Consider the following 17,435-nt stretch of genomic DNA (forward strand, 5'->3'; position numbering starts at 1 on the left):
CTTTCACCTAGCATAGAAAGGCATAACAAGAACCAATGGCTGGAAGCTGAAGCCAGACAAATTCAGATTAGAAAGTGTGGCCTTTGAGATACTAAACGGTGGTCCTGGAAGGTGAACATATCAAGAAGAAAATGTGCATTCGATTGAATTGAAGATGTCCCCCTTGAGCAGCACTCTCTGGCTTTTAAACTGAAATGTTTTTAATCAGCCTGGTCACTATGGGGAGACGGCGCAAGGGGTGCCACCTCTCACTCCCTCCTCTGCAGCCCTAGGATCTGCACAGGTTAGAGATGGGTCAATTTCTGATGGAATTGCCCGTGAACCAAAAACTAACCTATTTTTAAAAAAAGTTAGTTTTGGGTTGGCCCAAAATCAAAAATATATATATATATATATATATTCAGCAATCAAAAAGCTGAAATCTTTGTTGTGTGTCAAACAAACATTTAGTCGGAAGCAAAACATTTTGTTTTGATTTCAGGCATTTTTTAACTTTAAAGGAAATCTCTAAACAAAACGTTTTTTGGAGCCAAAAAGTCAGTTTCATTACAGACATATCAAAACGAAACACTTTGATGGGGGTGGTGGTGGATTTTTTAGGGTGCTTTATTGACCAGAATAATCCAGCAAAATGTTTTGTCACCAAATCTGCATTCTTTTTTGTTTCCACCAAAAAGAAAGGATTTTTTTGGCTGACAATTGTGGCCAGCTCTAGCACAAGTCTCAGCTTGGGAATGCTCTGAGCATCTGTTGTGTCATAGGTAAGGATGTGATTTGGTTACGGATTCTGTGACCAAATCACATCTCTGGGACTTCTTCGGCTTCAGCCCCCCATGACGGGGCTCAGGCTTCAGACCCACCATGACCATACCCTGACTCTGTACATTTTTACCATGACTGCTCTGTGAAGTTTGCCTAATTTTACCGTGACACAGTCGTATCCATCGTCAGAGGTAAGGAAGGGGAAAGGAGTTCTGGCTGCTCCCTTCCAGGGTAGTGGGAGCCCTAGCAAGAGCAGAATAAGCGCTTGGTTGACTCTGCCTGAGCCTGGGGGAAGTGCCTAGCAAAGTCCTTCCCTGACCCAGCCACCCAGGAATGCCCAAGGGAAAGGGGGGGAAAAAAGAAGCTGAGAAACAGCAGCTAGTTACTGCACCCTGACTTTCTGTCCCAGGGCCGACGAAGTCACCCTGAGATGCCAAGGTATCACATGTTAGCGGAGTAAGCCGTGTGCTCCATCCCTTCTCCCTTCCCTCATGACCCTGGGATGCCCTCTGTGCCAGGGGCTGTAGGGAGAGAGAAGTGTAGGAGCACACTACGCTGTTTCCACACCTGCTGAGAAATCCCCAGCTGGGGACTTAAGGCTATGTGCACGCTACAGCTTAAGTCAGTATAAGTTATGTCGCTGAGGGGTGTGAGTAAGCCACCCCCTCAGTGATGTAAATTACACCGTCCTAAGTGTTGGTGTGGACAGCACTGTGTCGGCAGGGGAGCTTCTTCCACCGACATAGCTCCTGCCGCTCACGGGGGCTGGATGGGGGAGCTCTCTCCTGCCGGCTTGGAGCGTCCGCACTAGCAGCGGCATAGCTGTGCCGAAGCAGCCGCAGCGCTCTGAGCTCTGAAGTGTAGCCATGGCCTGCGTGCTCCAAAGAAAGTGGAACAGAAAAGAAAATCTGCTCCCAAGTACCAACTGTAGCCCCCTTGACTTTTGTGAAATCTTCTGTTTGATCCTCAGGCTGGAAAGATTGGCCCCCCCGCACTGGTCTAATGCAAAAGAGACTTGGGGCACAGCTCTGTGGTGTACTTTTCACTTGCAGTGCTCCTTGACTGAAGGGCACCCTGCACATTGCAGAATCAAAACGCAACTCAGGAGTAACTGCTCAGAATGGATAGCAAACTTACAAAATGCTAGCATTTTTATAGTGAGCTTTTCAGTAACATGTAGCAGTTTCTAATCAGATTACTTTACACAGTGCTTGCTCTTCATTAAATCGCGAATCGGGGTCTTGAGTTCTATAGTATCTCCAAACAGGGACATTTGAAACTGGTTTGAAATTCCTGTGACTGAGATGGCAAGGGTGGAGATGGGGGTGGAAGTTAACAATGTTGTGAAAGGGAAAGCATCAATACACCAGTAATTTATGTACTATTTATATACTAAACACAGATTGTTGCTAGGAAGTGATATGATGTCAATACAGTATTCTTATAACAGCATGATAACTCTTACAGTAAGGGATAAAATACGTGTGTAGTCAAATGTGTTTATAATGGAAAACAATGCAGTGGTGCCGTGTATCTCGTCTACTAGTCAAAATGAGATTTACGTGGGAAACACAATATAATCTTACAACAAAGATTTTTTTGTTTTTTCCTACTTAATAGGAAATAAGAATTCCTTTTTTTTAAAAAAAAAAAAAGCTGTTAAATTCAGTTTGAATACCATGTTCACATGTTTGAAAAGAATAAGAGCCTTGCTGAAGTCCACTCTGCCGCGGTCCTTACTGGGTCCTGCTGGTGCTGTCATAGCCGGGGGGAGGGTCCTTGGAACAAAGCAATGGAGGGCTTTTTTTTGGTGGTGGGTGGTTGGTTGGTTGTTAAGGAAAGTGATATTCTTGCATATTTGAGAGTGGATTTTAAGGCTTGTTTGGGGAAAAGGAAGGGCTACTGCCCTGAGGTTCAGGTGGGTGTTTCCTGAAAGATCTGAAAAATAAATGGCTGTTCGGGGAGCCTGAGAATCCTTGGAATTTTTTTTCTCATTTAGAGAAGGTTCCCCTCCCCTTTTAATAAGTGTGAGAGAAGTGTATTTCTGCCTTCTCTTCTCCTCTGCCTTCCCGTTACTTCGATAAATTGACAGCTTTTTTTAATCCTGATTTGACTAAAGTTGGGGGTCATTCCCTCTCTGAAAGACTTCCCAAGGTAAGGCCTTTTCATGGTAATATAGGACTAAGGAAGGAGTTGCTTGCTAAATCCCAGTGACCTGGGCAGTGGTGAGAGAGACTGTCTGGAAGTGGTTTTTCCTCCTCTAAAGAAGAGTCCTTTCTCTTGTGCAGATGATCTACTGGCTTTAGTTCATCTAGATCTTGTGAGAAAGGGGTTACACTAAGCACATGGACATCACATTTTCAATGTGTTGTTTTGATCAAATTATGCATTTTATTTCAGATAATAACTAAAAAATTTACAACATATCTGTGGAACAAACTGAGAGAGATCATACAGATCTCTTTAAAGACCACAATCAAATGAAAACCAATATGCAGATTTTTATAGGACCCTCTCCAGTACAATAGTTCAAGCTAATGTTGCTATGCATCAGTTTGGAGCCTCTGCATAATAAATCCAGCACTGCCAACCTTTGCCTTTTAGACTTTAAGGAGTTGCTCAAGATAATCCTCTTTTGGCCCTGTCAATATCATTAACAGCTTTAAATGTGAAAGTTGAACCTTTCTTAACCATAGAAAAAGCTTCTTGTTTCCAAATATATAGAAATTTTAGAGGGGTGCATAGACAGAGTGGCTTCTAGAACTTTAATTTTTTTTCAATCTAATAACTAATAAGAATCAAACTTGTGTGTTTTAGAAACAAGTTCAAAACTAAAAGAAGGCTGATTTTAAGTGTCATCATGTTATGTTTCCTGATGAGGTCAAGGAAATGCAAACTAGGACAAAAGATTTCAGACTTCTAATGGAAGAACTGCCAAATATTGGTGCCAAATTTTGGGAAACAATGGAAGATAAAATTTATATTTTTAGTTTTTGACAGCGAAGTAAGAAATGTTTTAGCTTCAAACTGAATTGGTTTATTTGCATTTGTGGAAGAAAGTGGTAGGTCAGATGAGGAGTTCAAACTTATTAAAACAAACTTTTTGCCCCCCTTTATGTTCGAATAAAAAAGAATCTTATAGGGTCTAAGAATTTTGGGATAGATCTACAGCTGGTGTAAATCAGCATATCTCTTTTGATTTATGTGTACCTGCAATGACTTACCTCAGCTGAGGATCTGAGCCTTTATGTATCATTGGAAGTTTTGTTGCTATGACTGCCCTGGTAGGTCAGTTTTTTCATGGGGGTTTATCTTTCTGATGTGTCAGGCTATACTGCATGGTCTAATGTAGCTTATGGTTATCTAAATGAAAATTTTTGGATACTGTATGTACCATTCTGAGAAGAATTTTGCATGCAATGAGTGGGATAGCTGGAAAACCTATGTTATGTAACATGCAAGGAAATCTGTGTGTACGTATATAATGTAGCTGTGTGAGTGTGAAGTATATATGTATGCTTTATATATATGAATACATCACTTTTTATATTAAAAATACACATTTATATAATAAAGTGCTGCAATTCCATAAAAACATGGGTTAGGAAAACTAATATTTTAGTCTTCAATAGAAGAAATCTTAAGATTGAGCACTTAATAATGTGACATTTTCTGCATATCTAAGATGTAAAAAGTGTGACTATACAAAGCATACTTCATGAATCTCAGGTACACACACGTATTTTGGCAAGCATTCTGTGGCAATAACAACTTGTGTTAAGGCAGGTTACAGGTCATTCTCAGCAATTGTTCCTGCAAGCTTCCCAGTTGCTCCCTTCTGGTGAATAAGAAACTGCATTTGGGAGTGGATCCAGAGTTCAAACTGTGCCTTACAAAGGGTGTGTGTATTGAGGGGGTGAGAGGCGTGTGGCATGCTCTGCATGTGGAGTTAAAAAAGAGTATATTGTATGTATATTTCTTGGCCCATGGACTCGGAGTTCAATCTCTCTGCTTTTTGAAGAATGCTTAGATGATACCTATCACCAGTTGGATGTAGAAGAGCTACTTCCTCCTGAACCTGGGAAACACATCATTGATAAAAATTACTATTTAAAGAACTGCTGGGTGAAAAATTGATCAAGTTATGCATACACAAAGGCTTTTCATTTATCTCCTTCTTGAGGCAGGAAGACTTACAGGCCAGGGACACCTTAGAATTCTGCTGGTTGTTTGTCTGTGACTATATCATTTTCAAAATAACTTTAAAAAAATCATGTAATATATCCTGATGTTGCCTATGAGACAGCCTCAGAGTCTAAGATTTAAAACTTTGAAAGAAGATTTAATTTAGTGCTCTGTTAGAAATATTGTATCCAGGAAAATTTTTTGTTCTGTATCATACCAAAAAATTTTCTGTATTACACTGAGTTTCCTTATCTTCTGTTCTCAAAGTTGAAACTGTAGTGCAGACTTGTGAAGAGGCAAAAGTCTTGTAACTTCTTTTCTAGCTCTCTGGGCTTTGTTTACTCTTGAATCAGATCTAGCACTGTGATACAGTGCTTGTTCTGTTTCTAATAGAGAAGAATTCTACTTTAAACAATGTAGGAAATTATTGCTTTGGGGCATTCAATGAGACTTCCTGCTCTGGTCAAGAAAACACACCTTCCCATTGTCCTTCTCTGTCATGTCACAGTGTTCATTCTCTTCAAAAGTATTGGTAATTGCTACCATGGTAACAAAACAAAAACATGGTGTGGCAGCTGTTCTCAATGTTTCATAAATGATTCTGCTCGTTTAGTAAACTACAGCAGTTTGATGACTCTCTCTATGACTTAAGCCTAGCACAAAATAATCTATTAACTGTGTGGTGCCCAAGGGTGGGGTGTCTTGACTTTTTTTTTTTTTGGATTGTGTGGGTGGGGAGGTAATTATCACTAGAATCAGCCAGTGTGAAAAGATAATCCATTTGCCTCTTGCTATTGTGATAGTACTTAGTGATTGCACAATTAACTTCTGTAGCAAGAGGTTGGAATACTTGGGGAGCTGGTTATAGTTGAACTACTTTCTTATGTTGCAAAGCAGCTAGACAAAGTGGTTAGCTAGTTCAGGTGAGACTGAGTGTTCATGCTCTGTATTTGGAATTTTAGTGGTCATGCCATGTGATTTGGGGATGACAAGTTCACCAGGTGAGAGTGTAGGGAGATGTGGAAAAGACAGTATGCGGAAAGTGGGACACAGATCAATCAAGAGTTAGAAAGGGAGCTGCTTTGCAGGCGATAGTTTGACTTGGTTTTTTTGCAATTGAACTTCTTGGAACTGTTTGCTCTATGCCAGGTAAACATGACTTGTGTGAACATTTGTAAATAAATAAATGGGAATAAGAAATACCCTGAATCTTTGTCACTAACTTCATTTCTAACAAGTAACTCCAAAGCCCGGTATGACTACCTCTCAGGAAAGGGGTAACAGTAAGTTACTGACTGCCAGTTCATGTCCCATAGTCTGTGGTTTGTGGCTTCCAACCCATTCTCTTAAAGTCCCACTTAATCAACTGGCTCCAGGAGCTGAGGCTTTAAGGAAAAAAACAAATATCACAAGACTAGTGATCAAATTGAAAGTTGGTAACCTTGGAGTGTGGGTAAAATATGATTCCTATCAGGGCAATGTATTGAAATCCTCTTGGTGTTTTCTCCCAAGATTTCCTCTGTGGCTTTTATCTTGGGAGGGGGTGAATTGAGTCTAAAAAGGTTTCAAGAGTAACTTGAATAGAACCTTGTTAGTTAGTTCCCTGTTAAGTCCAGAGGACTTCTTCATGTTGAAGTCTGAAGGAGTGCCTATTTGTAAATATTAGTAAAAATTTGTAAAAATTACAGGCATCTGTCACAACTCATAGGCAAGGAATAGAAATGGTCAGAGGCAAAATTACACTGAATTAGGGGAAAGAATCTGAAGATGCGCTTTATGCGGCTGTAGAATAGTTTCTCAAAGGACGTAATGGTGGCCCCAGTGCCGTGGGACTTACAAAAATAGCCCGGACGGAACACCAAAAAAATGCGCTGCCAAGAACAATCCTGTATTGTCAGGGGGATTTGAACTCCCTTAGTAGATAAACCTGGTGGTTTCTGTTTCTAACTCTTCTGATACTGTGGCATGCCACTTATTAGTTAAAACTGTGGCGGGGAGGGGAGGGGATGGTAGTTGTCCCTTCTGTTAAGATAAAGTAAAACTGAAATGCATTTTACTCATTTGTAATATTGAAAATGCGTACCGGCAACGGGAAGGCGAGGGAGAGAAGGAACATAGGCCATGGAAGTTAGACCTACATTTCTTCCATTTTACAAGTCATAGTGCAGTTTATCCTTCCTTTGTCTTCAAAAATACAACCACTGAATAAGGGGGGCGGGGGGAGTCTTTAAAATGGCACAGGAACACGTGTTGGGCAAAAGCTTTTGAAAGGGATACATCCTAGATCTTCATCTTTGCATGTTTTCTTTATCCTAAACACTTAATTTCTCCTTAACTAACAATAACGCAGGTGATCGGTGTCCTTTTTGCGCATCACTTAGTTGCTCACCTTGTTGCTATCACCATTGACCCAGCAGATCATAATGTGCTGGCTAAGAAAAACTACAGCAGCCCCATGCCAGTCTTTGACAGAGGCAAGCACAAGCACGTCATTCAGAACCAGCACTGTTATCTCTGTGAAGTTGACGTGTAAGTTTATGCAGTAAAAACATATCAAAAAGATCTGGATTGTTTTTCTTTAAATCCAGAGATGTTTTATATTTTTCTTTGCTGTTGTGAAGTCATTTTCCTGCTGGCCAGATTGGAGAGAAACTGACCTGTTAGTAAGAAATTTGTGGCTTTGAATTTGCACCATCTATAGTTGAAGTTGCCTGACAATTCCCTTATAAGATCCTATTTTCAATTGCTTTTAACTTTCACAGACTTCACCTTTCAGGCTGAAATTTTCCATACCAGAGGTTTGCTCCAGGGTGATTTTAATGTTTCAGCTAACATGATTCGGCTGTTTCTGAGAATTGTGCTGTCCATGTTTTTTAGAAAAAAAAATTTCTCAAAAACTTTTTTGCTGAGGGCCTGTCCTTTCAGAGTAGGGACTTGAAATTTGGCAGGAGGGTTGCCCTGGGGTGTGCTTTTTGCCATCCCTGTGAAACTCTCCGGCCAACATAATGCTGTTCACACCAACGCTTAAATCGGTGTAATTTACGTTGCTGGGGGGGTGGGCAGGAGGGGAGAGAAGATGATTTCTTCACCCCCCTATGAGTGACATCATTTATGCCAACATAAGACATAGTGTAGACATAGCCTTAGTGGGACTTTATCTGCAGTTGCTCCTCCCACCCGCCAAGGGATCCTGGGGTATCAGACACAAACTGAGAGCAGGGAGACTCTCTCTCCTTGCTGGTGCACAGGCCATATAGAAGGACAGCCAGAGGAATCCTGATTAGAATGCCGAGGGGGTGAGGAATTGTGGGAGATGGGAAGGGCTATGTGTCTTGGACTGCTTGTGATTTCTTTGTTTTTTGGGGGTAATATATAAACCTGTTACAAGACATCTGTCTGTTGGAGACTACCCATGTCTCCATAAGTGTGGCCTGTTTTGCTGACTAATTCTTATTCCATTTTATTTATATCTTTTTGTTTTTAGAGGGCCAAAAGCCAAACACTGTAGTGCCTGTAATAAGTGCATTGCGGACTTCGATCACCACTGTAAGTGGCTCAATAACTGTGTGGGAGGCAGAAATTACTGGTAAGCCAATACGGGCTAGCTTTGATAATATTGATTTGTCCATGAAGAAATCAATGGAAGCTAAGTGTAATGAACCAGATGCTTTTTCTACCCCCCCACCCCCTTTTGAGGACATTTAACTGCTTGGTAGAGATTGGCTGATTTGGAGGGAGCATTCCTATGTCAGCAGCCTTTTATTCAATGGTGGAAAAATGAAGTCAAGTTAATGACTCCTCCCTGGGAAATCAGTTTTAAATATATCCCATTCCTCCTCCATATGGCCCAGAAACATCTAGTTTTTACTGTGTTTGCAGTTGTTTCTAATAAGTCCACTGTACCAATCTATGTGTTAGCCATGAAGTTGCTTGACCACTATCTCTAGTCACAATAGCTATGGCAGATATATGTTCCCCTATCAATTTGAGAGTTAATTCTTATCTTGAAGGCCTTGATCTTTGAATTAAATAAGTGTCCTTAGCTGGTATTGTTTGATCTGTACTAAGTGTATTGTTGTTATCCTGTAATTAATAAAACTTGTGCTTTTAAAAATATCTTTTGTTGTACTATAGGCATTTCATTTTTTTTCAAATTTGCAGCATCGGTCCAAAAACAATACAGTAAAGAAATTAATTTCCTTTTTTGTTTTATTGGATTTTATACTATATAGAACAGAGTGAAGAAAAGAAATGCATACAATATACTTAGGCATGAAATATTCTAGTTAATATCTTGTAAGGAAGGTAAAATAGACTGAAGCAAACCCATGTGATATTTATTTTACCAAATCCCCCTTGTTTTTGAATTCTACATGCCAGTCTTCAGTTTGTAAAGTAGCCCACCATTTTAAAGTAGCCCACCATTGGTCATGAGGAAAGAAGGTCTAGAGTGAGAGCCTGCTACCTACTCTATGGATATATAAAGATATATATGTGAGCACTTACAAAAAGAGTAGAACAAAATGTGAGCTGCTTCAGCCCCGAATATGATTTATGGTGAAAATTGTGTAAATTCTTCTTCACATTTAAAATGCCACAAGCTGAATGGAAAAGAAAAAGCTGAATTGTTTGAGCAGAAGAGTAGCAAAAGGAGTGTGAGTGGGAAATGACTGGAGTCTATATTTTGTAGTAAAGCCACAGTAACTCGAGTGGTTCTTTGTTTTGCCACAGTTCAAAACAGACTCTAGAAAATGACAAGTAGGTGAGGTTCTTTAGTGTATGTTAGAGAGATGAATGGGGGCTATGTTTAGAGGGATTTCTTTTAATTTGGTCGGTGAGTGGAACAATCTTTTGACCTTGTCCCATTACCCTGGCTAGTAGCAAATGGCTCTGGGGTATAAGCTTCCAATCCCATGATGTAACAGGTGTGTTGTAGATGGCCTGGGAGTCATTGGGTGGAAAAAAGTCTTGTTGCCATTATAAAATACTCTGGGGGAATATACCCCATTGAGACAGATTACGGTTTATTGGACAGTAGTGGATGGATAAGGGATTTAGAGTGTAGCTGTGACCAAGTACCACAACCGTGTGTTGGAGTCAGAGGCTTATTCTTCTGGGTGATTCCACTGCAAATGTGGATGATACTTCAGGAGTGACCTTAGATGTCATATTGTACCATGACATCCATGGGGCACTCCCGTATGGGTTTTGGCACTAAATTTAAAGCTAGCTTGCTTTGGATTTTATCTCTGATTTGGAGGGATTGGGGGTGGTCAATGTTCTCATTTTGGTTTGGCATCAGGGCTTATCCTTTGCTCTCTCTGGTACAGTGGAACCATTTTATTTGCTTAACCACAAAGACAGGTGGCCCAGTAGGGTTTCAAAGCTCTTTAAGGGAGAATATTCAATGTCAATGCATGTGTGCTATTCTTTCAGTGGTCCGGTTAGACACTGATTTATTTGTCCTCTACTGTCAGTAGAGTTCTAATACCCCCAGCTTTGCACCTTCCTCACAGGTCAACCTTTTCTTCAGGCAGCCTGTGATAAAGGTAATGGAAAGAGAAGAGCAGAAGGCTAAATGCTGGTGACAGAAACCAAGCTCTAAATCTGATTGATCATATCATAAATCACTTTTGAAGTTTTATGCAATGGCTGTAATGGAGACAAAAAAGCTTTCTTCTCTTCCATCACAGCCACCAAAGTTACAATTGACAGCACTGGTGAACCTTGGTTCCCTTGTCACGGTACAACCCAGATTGTCCGTTTTCATCTATGGAAGTCCTATTTTGTTTGGTTCCCTCTTGGCTAATTTACAAATTTGCCTCTTCTATTCCATTGGCTTAAGTCATTTGAGAAACACAAGCTATCAGGTTTAAACATCTGGGTGCTGGAGGCAGGATATATTTGGTGAGCAGCCAAAGATATTGAAACTCATACCACTGGACCAACAGAGCCCAATTATTTATTTTACCTTCAGTGGATGCCTAAAGGCATAAGGTTACACAGGCTTTTGCTTGAGAGGGTGGCCTGTGAGGAGTGGAGGGAGTTAAGTGTTCATTTGTGTGTGGGTGGGTGTGTTTGGGGATGTGAATGAAGTATTTTAACTGAGATTGATATAATTTCATTCTTGTATTTTTTACTTGAAAGGTATTTTATAAATAAACAAATACTGTTCTTTTAAATTAGTGGAAGTTCACAAAAGCTTCATTTCTGTGAAGCTGCATGCCTGGTCATCCTCTGAGTATAGTGTTTTGTTTCTCTTATGTACATAGGTTTTTCTTCAATGCTGTTGCCTCTGCTGTACTGGGTGTCTTCCTCCTGATACTGGTGATCCTTTATGTCTTCATCCAGTACTTTGTGAATCCAGCACAACTACGCACAGCACCTCAGTTTGAAAGTATTTTTCCACTGACTTAAAATATATTGTGTACTTTTGACGTAGTTTATCTAATGGTACGCTCCCAGAGATCCAGTTATGTATAAACTTCATTGAAAGAAGATGTCAATAGGACTTCTTGGTCAGAAGGTTGTTGATTGACACTAGTGCAGTGCTGGGAGGGTGCTGGGATGTTAAAGATGGTCATTCTTTAGATGAGAAATTAAAGTGAGTTCTTTTCTGCCTCTCTCTTATGGTTTTCTTGGTGAAAGTTAAAGATTTCATACCTTTTCCCAAGATTAGGAAATATAACCCCTATGTACAGACCACCATATTCCTGACCTGGTTCTTTAATAAAACAAGTCCCTGTATATGATGGACTTCTGGGTCCCACAGTGGCTGCTGTGTTTTGCCTATGTAGTCAACTAACTTACTGTGTAAAGCATATGCATTTAAACTGTCTTCATGTTCAACTAGAGGAATTTTACTGCACACATATGTCTTAGGAGTAGACATGTAGATATGTAGAAAGAGAATGTAAAAGTGCTTTTAAATACCCTTAAATTACTCAGATATTCTACTGGCCTAATCTAAATTTTGTTTCTAGCTCTATGAAAAATACTCTTAAATACATAATATCTAAAAAAGATATTTATATCAATTTTTCTGTCTTCCATAACACTGGAAATGGAGATTTAAACACAAGGCGATTTTAAATGATTTACCACATGTTTAGTAGATTTAGAGAGATGTATGACTTCTAGACTTCCAGAAATTAGTTGGGTGGATGGGGGAGAAGTATAAGTCTATCTGACACTCATTCAAGTGAGGGTTTGCTGGAACCAGATGTGTGTGATGCGAAGCTTCCCCGTGTAACTCTTCTAGCTATACCTTGATCCTGATCTGTAATACCTTCCTACCATTCCATTTCTGAGATTCAATTTGAGCAGAAAGTAATTGTGCCATGGTTAGCCAGCACTTTGTGAGCTGGGTCTGGCTCAAACCATTGGATTTGTGACCTGAATCAAGATGTGAATCCAGATCTCCAGAAATGCTGGGACAGTGCTTTAGGGTAAAATTTTCAAAAGCACCTCTAAGTACCATTTTTCAAAAGTGATGAAGTACTTAGCCTCATACGTCCCATTGACTGTCACGTAGACTTAGGCTCCTAATTCACTTACTTGCTTTGGAAAATTTTACCCCCAGTCTGTTACACTCCCGCACTCCCCAATCTTCAGTTTTTGAGGACCCATGAATAGTCCAAGTAAACAGAGCTAGGAAGTCTATTTATCCTTCTGGTTCTGTTTTAGAAAGTTTTTTAAATCAAAACAAATAAGAGGTGAATAGCCTTGTGCAAAGAACAGTCAAAAAGCCCAGTTGTTAAGGGACAGTTACTTGAGCTGTAGGAGAGACTGTGGGTAACTTGGTTTTTCCTATTTCCATTACCAGAAGGATGAAGTGTTTTATTTTCCCCCTTTACTTTGCCCTGGTAGGAGTCACTGGAAACAACACATGGTTGGCCTTTCTTCCTGTTGCTCCTGCGGAGACTGCAGCAGCTGGAATCCTGACTATAGCGGTGATCACTGTGCTCCTGGGAATTGCATCGCTCCTGCTACTGGGACACTTGTTGATATTTCATCTTTACCTCTGTATGTAATATTTCTCTATAAGCAGGTGGGCAATGATTGTTTCAGGAACATCCTTCTCAGTCTGTTGCGATCTACAACTATAAAGGTTCCATCTTTTTAATTTGTTTTAAATATCTATAAACCCAAGTATGGAAAACTTCAGCCTCAGTGGCCAAAGCTCATTAGTTATAAGCAACTGATAACAGAGAGTTATAACAGAAAGTGTTAGGCAACTATGTCCCCAATAATACGTTACATTTTGCATGCACAAATGCAGTTTGGCCAGAAAATTTACCAATAACAGAAAAAGACGAAGACTGATTATTTGAATTAGCTTAATTATCAAAGAGTGAACATCACCCCAGTGGAAAATCCTGCATACAAAATGAAATGTATACTCTTCCTATAAATGGAGAGAAATAATTCTGCTTCCTTTTAAAGGGTTTACTTTTAGAGGGTCTAAAGAGGGATCAAAGATTCTCTTTATTTGGCATTTTAAAATCAAGTTTATGTGTCTTTCCTAAAGATATGGTAGTTCAATGAGAAGTTCTGGGCTTGATGCATGAATTATGGGGTGAAATTCGATAGTTTGTGACTAGATAATCATAATCCCTGCTGGCCTTAAAAATCTATTAATCTACAAATATATACTTTTCACGTAGCTAACTATCTTTCAGTATCTTCCTTTGGTCAATACGGACCAATATTTGTAATCTTGTGTCCCTTCAACTTTTCAGTTTTCCAAAGAGAAGAACTTGATTCTTATTTGCATGTTGTTTGACATGCAGACATTCAGAAGTGTTGGAAGAATATTTTCTTTAATATTTGTTTGTTTCATTTTTAATTGTCCACTGCTTTGGTGGATATGCGTGGCAGTTCATTAACAATAAAATGCAAATGCGTCCAACGTATGTTTTTAGGTACGGTGAAGTTGAAAGTTTCTATATGCTACTGGGGTAGAGGAGAACATCTAGAGTATATTCAGTGCCAGTGCATCACTTAACGCATCATCTTGCAATTACAAAATAAATACATTTTAAGTACCATTTAAAAAATTTATACTTTTTGTTTTCAAATATGTTTTCCTAACTAGTTTTCAAAATAATATGAAGTACATGTAATTTCAAAACTTATGAATTGAGCCTGCCTAGTTGGCCTCTCTGCTTCTTTTGTTTCACTTTATGGTTATTTCTCCCTCTTTCCACCCCTCTCCTGATCATCACCTCTTCCTGCCTCACTTCCACAAATGCACTTCAGTTGAAGTGATATATAAGATGTAATGGCGTTTTGATCTTGATCATATGGCCATTGATCTTGCCAGTTGTGCTTTCTGTTTTTGCAAGTATGTGGGGTGAGAAGAACCAGCCTGCTTATGCCAGGTAAAAGGACTGGAGTGGCACAAAGGAGCCCTAAAAGCCCTGGTTCCAGCTGGGGGAGAATTCTCCCAGTGGAGACACTACAAAAGAGAGCCAGGAATCCATCTTCCAAGGACCCTTTTGCAAGCCCTGGCATGGGTCATGTGCTGGGGGTGGGGCCACGGCACACAGAATTGCAGAAATTCCAGGCACCACTGTGGCCCAGAAGGCAGACCAGGGACGTTGCTGTTAAACTTCAGAGAGCCAAGGGGGCCCATCTAACTACCCCAGGGGCTTCTCCAGACCCTGTATCTGCCCAGATTGGAAGGGCGCAAAGATGGCTTTTAATGCCACCACAGCCTACCTTCACCCTGGACTGCAAGTTTTGTGCCGCACCTCTTTTTGAGGCATAGCACAGAATCTCACCCCTGGTGTAAACACAACCAACTTCATATCTTTCCTTTTCCAGAGCAAAGATATTTTTACCACCATGAAATATCTGAGCTGGAAAAGCATTCTAGATATTGGCATGTCAAGAAGTACACTAAACGTTAAAAGGTTCTCTTGTACAGTGCTTTGCAAAACTGCATTCCATACTTTAATTGTAATGTTTTTCCTCTGTGTAGATATTTTTACCTAAGTAAAAAAAAATTGGGAGCTTTTGAGTGTTTCTTGTTTTTCACGAAGGAAACCAATTGATTAATTACCAGTGACATGGGTGCCTCTTTATTGAAATCCACAGCATTCTATGCTTTTTACAGTGACTCTCTTCCCCTCTTACTGTATTTGATCAGATTAAAGGTTCCAGAGTACTTCACTGGTAGCCTAGCTTTCTTCATGTTTTTCTTTCTAAAGTCCAGAGTATGGGGTAGTACTAAAATAATTATTACCAAGGTGTTTGACCTTTTCAAATGTGCTTCTTGACAATGTTTTGCCATAGTCATGCGACTACTCAACAAATCAGACTTTGACCTTTATAATATTTTTTTAATCATCCTTTGATTGCTTTGGCAAAGCATGATACATTTAAAAATTATCCATACCTGTTGAAACAGATATTCACATACCTCTTGAAAATTAACTGTTTGGACTGTGTAGGTAGATTGGAGGATATAATTAAATATCCACGATATTCACACCATTGCAAATATTCTTTGAATTTAATAGCCACAAAACTTCTATTCCCAGAAAACCTTTAATTTAGTAAAGCTGGTAAATAAAGATTTATTTAACATACATTTTTTAGAACATCTGAATTCCAAACAAACATTTGAAAATTGGGAAATGTATAGTACGTTCCCACAATCACCCTTTGAAATCACTTGCTATAAATGCAAACCTAATGCTATGATTCATTTTTTCATGTCAGTTCTCCTTTGTAGAAGAGATGGAAGTGACTTATTGTGTCATCAAATAGAGCTCTCTGCAGTACAGGATTTGTCACTGTAGCTTATGATCTAGTCATAAATGTCTATCCATGCACAAAAGTTCTTATGATGCTCAAAACTATGCATGGTTCTTGATGAAAGCTATAATTTTTGTGAAGAATTTCTGAAGCACTTGGAATGTTTTTCCCTACAGTGCACACAGTATTCAGTTAACTTCCCAGCAAAGTTTTTAATAGAACCTTGTTTGCTAACTCTCCTTAAGGATTAGTAAATGCAACACATTTGGAATTCGTAGGTTAACGTTGTTGTTTTTATTTGTTTATGTGAGATGGCAAATAAGTTAAACTTTATGCAAAACGAAATACTAGTGATTTTTGGAGGTGTCAGATCTTAAATGGCCATAGTCCATCTCTAGCTTTAGAGTACACGATTCTTCTCTGTCAGGACATCAAACATACAAAAATTCAAGTGGAAAGACACTTCCTGATGGATGTTAGAGGACAGATGGTATAAAATTTAGCTTTATGAAAAAGTCTTAACACCTTAACTATGGAATTGCTACTGAGACTACATAATTCCACTCTAACGTTTTGAAGCACTGAAATATGTGCACTTAATTGTTGCAATGCACCCAAAAAGAATAAACTAGTATATGTAAAAGGCATTGACAAAGAAAAAAACAATTATATTTTAGTGCAACTTAAGATTACACTGTTGTATACTTGCATTTATATCTACTTTTCTTAGCCAGGCTATGATTAGAGAGAAGTTTGCTGATTCTTGGTCAGTCAATGCAGATGTTTGGGAATAGTACCTCCCAGCCAGCAGGTGGAGGCAATACAATGAACGCTTTTGGTGGTGTCATCCCTCTATATGTGGGGCTTGCTTGTTCACCACAGGTCTATTTCTCTCTCAAGCAGGGATCGAAAGCTACACAGTGCCCCGAAATAAAGAAAAATGGGCCTGAAGTCACTCATGGGAGAGGACTCCTGTAGCTGGGCAGGGTATTGACAGGTTTATGGCTCTAACTCCTGCTTTTGTGGGCAGCATTTTTCCAAGCCAGGAAGCCCCCTCCTGAGTCACCTGAACCTCATGCCCGCCAGAGAGGCTCTTTTCCTTGCTGCAGGGCAGCCTCTTCTGTGCCTTCAAACATCCCAGAACTGGACACACGTTTAAACTCTGCCACAACTCCTCTTTTTCTGCTCCCAAAGTTAGGGGACAATTGTGGGGCTGCTTCTTCAGCTGTTCCCCCACATATATCTCTCCTCCCGGGACCCCCACATGTAGCCAGGGAGAGCTGCACTGGGCTCATGGCTTGGACTCGAGGGCAGCTGTGTTGGCTGTGAGGTGCTCAAAGAAAACAACAGAGTGACAACAGGGAACGGTGAAAATGGCCTCAGGAATTCCGCAAGTGCAGGAAAAAGGAAAATACTCTGGTTTAAAAAACAAACAAACACCTGGCAGAATTACCCGGTAATCTCCTATCAAGCTCCTGCAGATCTTTACAACCACTTCCAGTTCATCCACAAGTCAAGCACAGGGATTGTCCAGGGGTGGGAACTACCAAACAGACTAACCAAGTCAGTTGTGCTTGCTTTCCAGAAGGAATGCAAAGGTACTTGCTGAAAATCCTTGTGTAGAAATGTCCATTTTAAGGATAATGAGGTCACCCAGACCTGACACAAACAGAACTTTGGTACAGGGGAAAAAAAGAGGGGTTTCATGATGTCTGGTCCCATGC

At 39.9% G+C, this 17,435-nt stretch overlaps 1 protein-coding gene and 1 long non-coding RNA gene across 8 annotated transcripts in view; one reads left to right on the top strand and one right to left on the bottom strand.

The window, feature by feature from the left end:
• The window catches only part of LOC102945174 (palmitoyltransferase ZDHHC11), a 94,992-nt gene that overhangs the window by 47,258 nt on the left and 30,299 nt on the right, over nt 1–17,435 (top strand). For all 7 annotated transcript variants that reach the window (XR_006288808.1, XM_043540359.1, XM_043540358.1 and 4 more), the window contains exons 3-6: nt 7,298–7,476; nt 8,432–8,533; nt 11,220–11,344; nt 12,817–12,972. Coding sequence is in view for 6 of the 7 variants with exons in the window: in XM_043540359.1 (XP_043396294.1) it covers nt 7,298–7,476; nt 8,432–8,533; nt 11,220–11,344; nt 12,817–12,972 (562 nt within the window). In the remaining variant the exon portion in view is untranslated. The remainder of the gene's footprint in view (nt 1–7,297; nt 7,477–8,431; nt 8,534–11,219; nt 11,345–12,816; nt 12,973–17,435) is intronic.
• LOC122464613 overlaps nt 1–17,435 on the bottom strand; it is a 93,176-nt gene that overhangs the window by 20,395 nt on the left and 55,346 nt on the right. The gene's annotated exons all lie outside the window — the stretch shown is intronic.

The sequence above is a fragment of the Chelonia mydas genome, chromosome 2 (genome assembly GCF_015237465.2).
Source record: "Chelonia mydas isolate rCheMyd1 chromosome 2, rCheMyd1.pri.v2, whole genome shotgun sequence".
In the NCBI taxonomy this organism is placed as follows: domain Eukaryota; kingdom Metazoa; phylum Chordata; order Testudines; family Cheloniidae; genus Chelonia; species Chelonia mydas.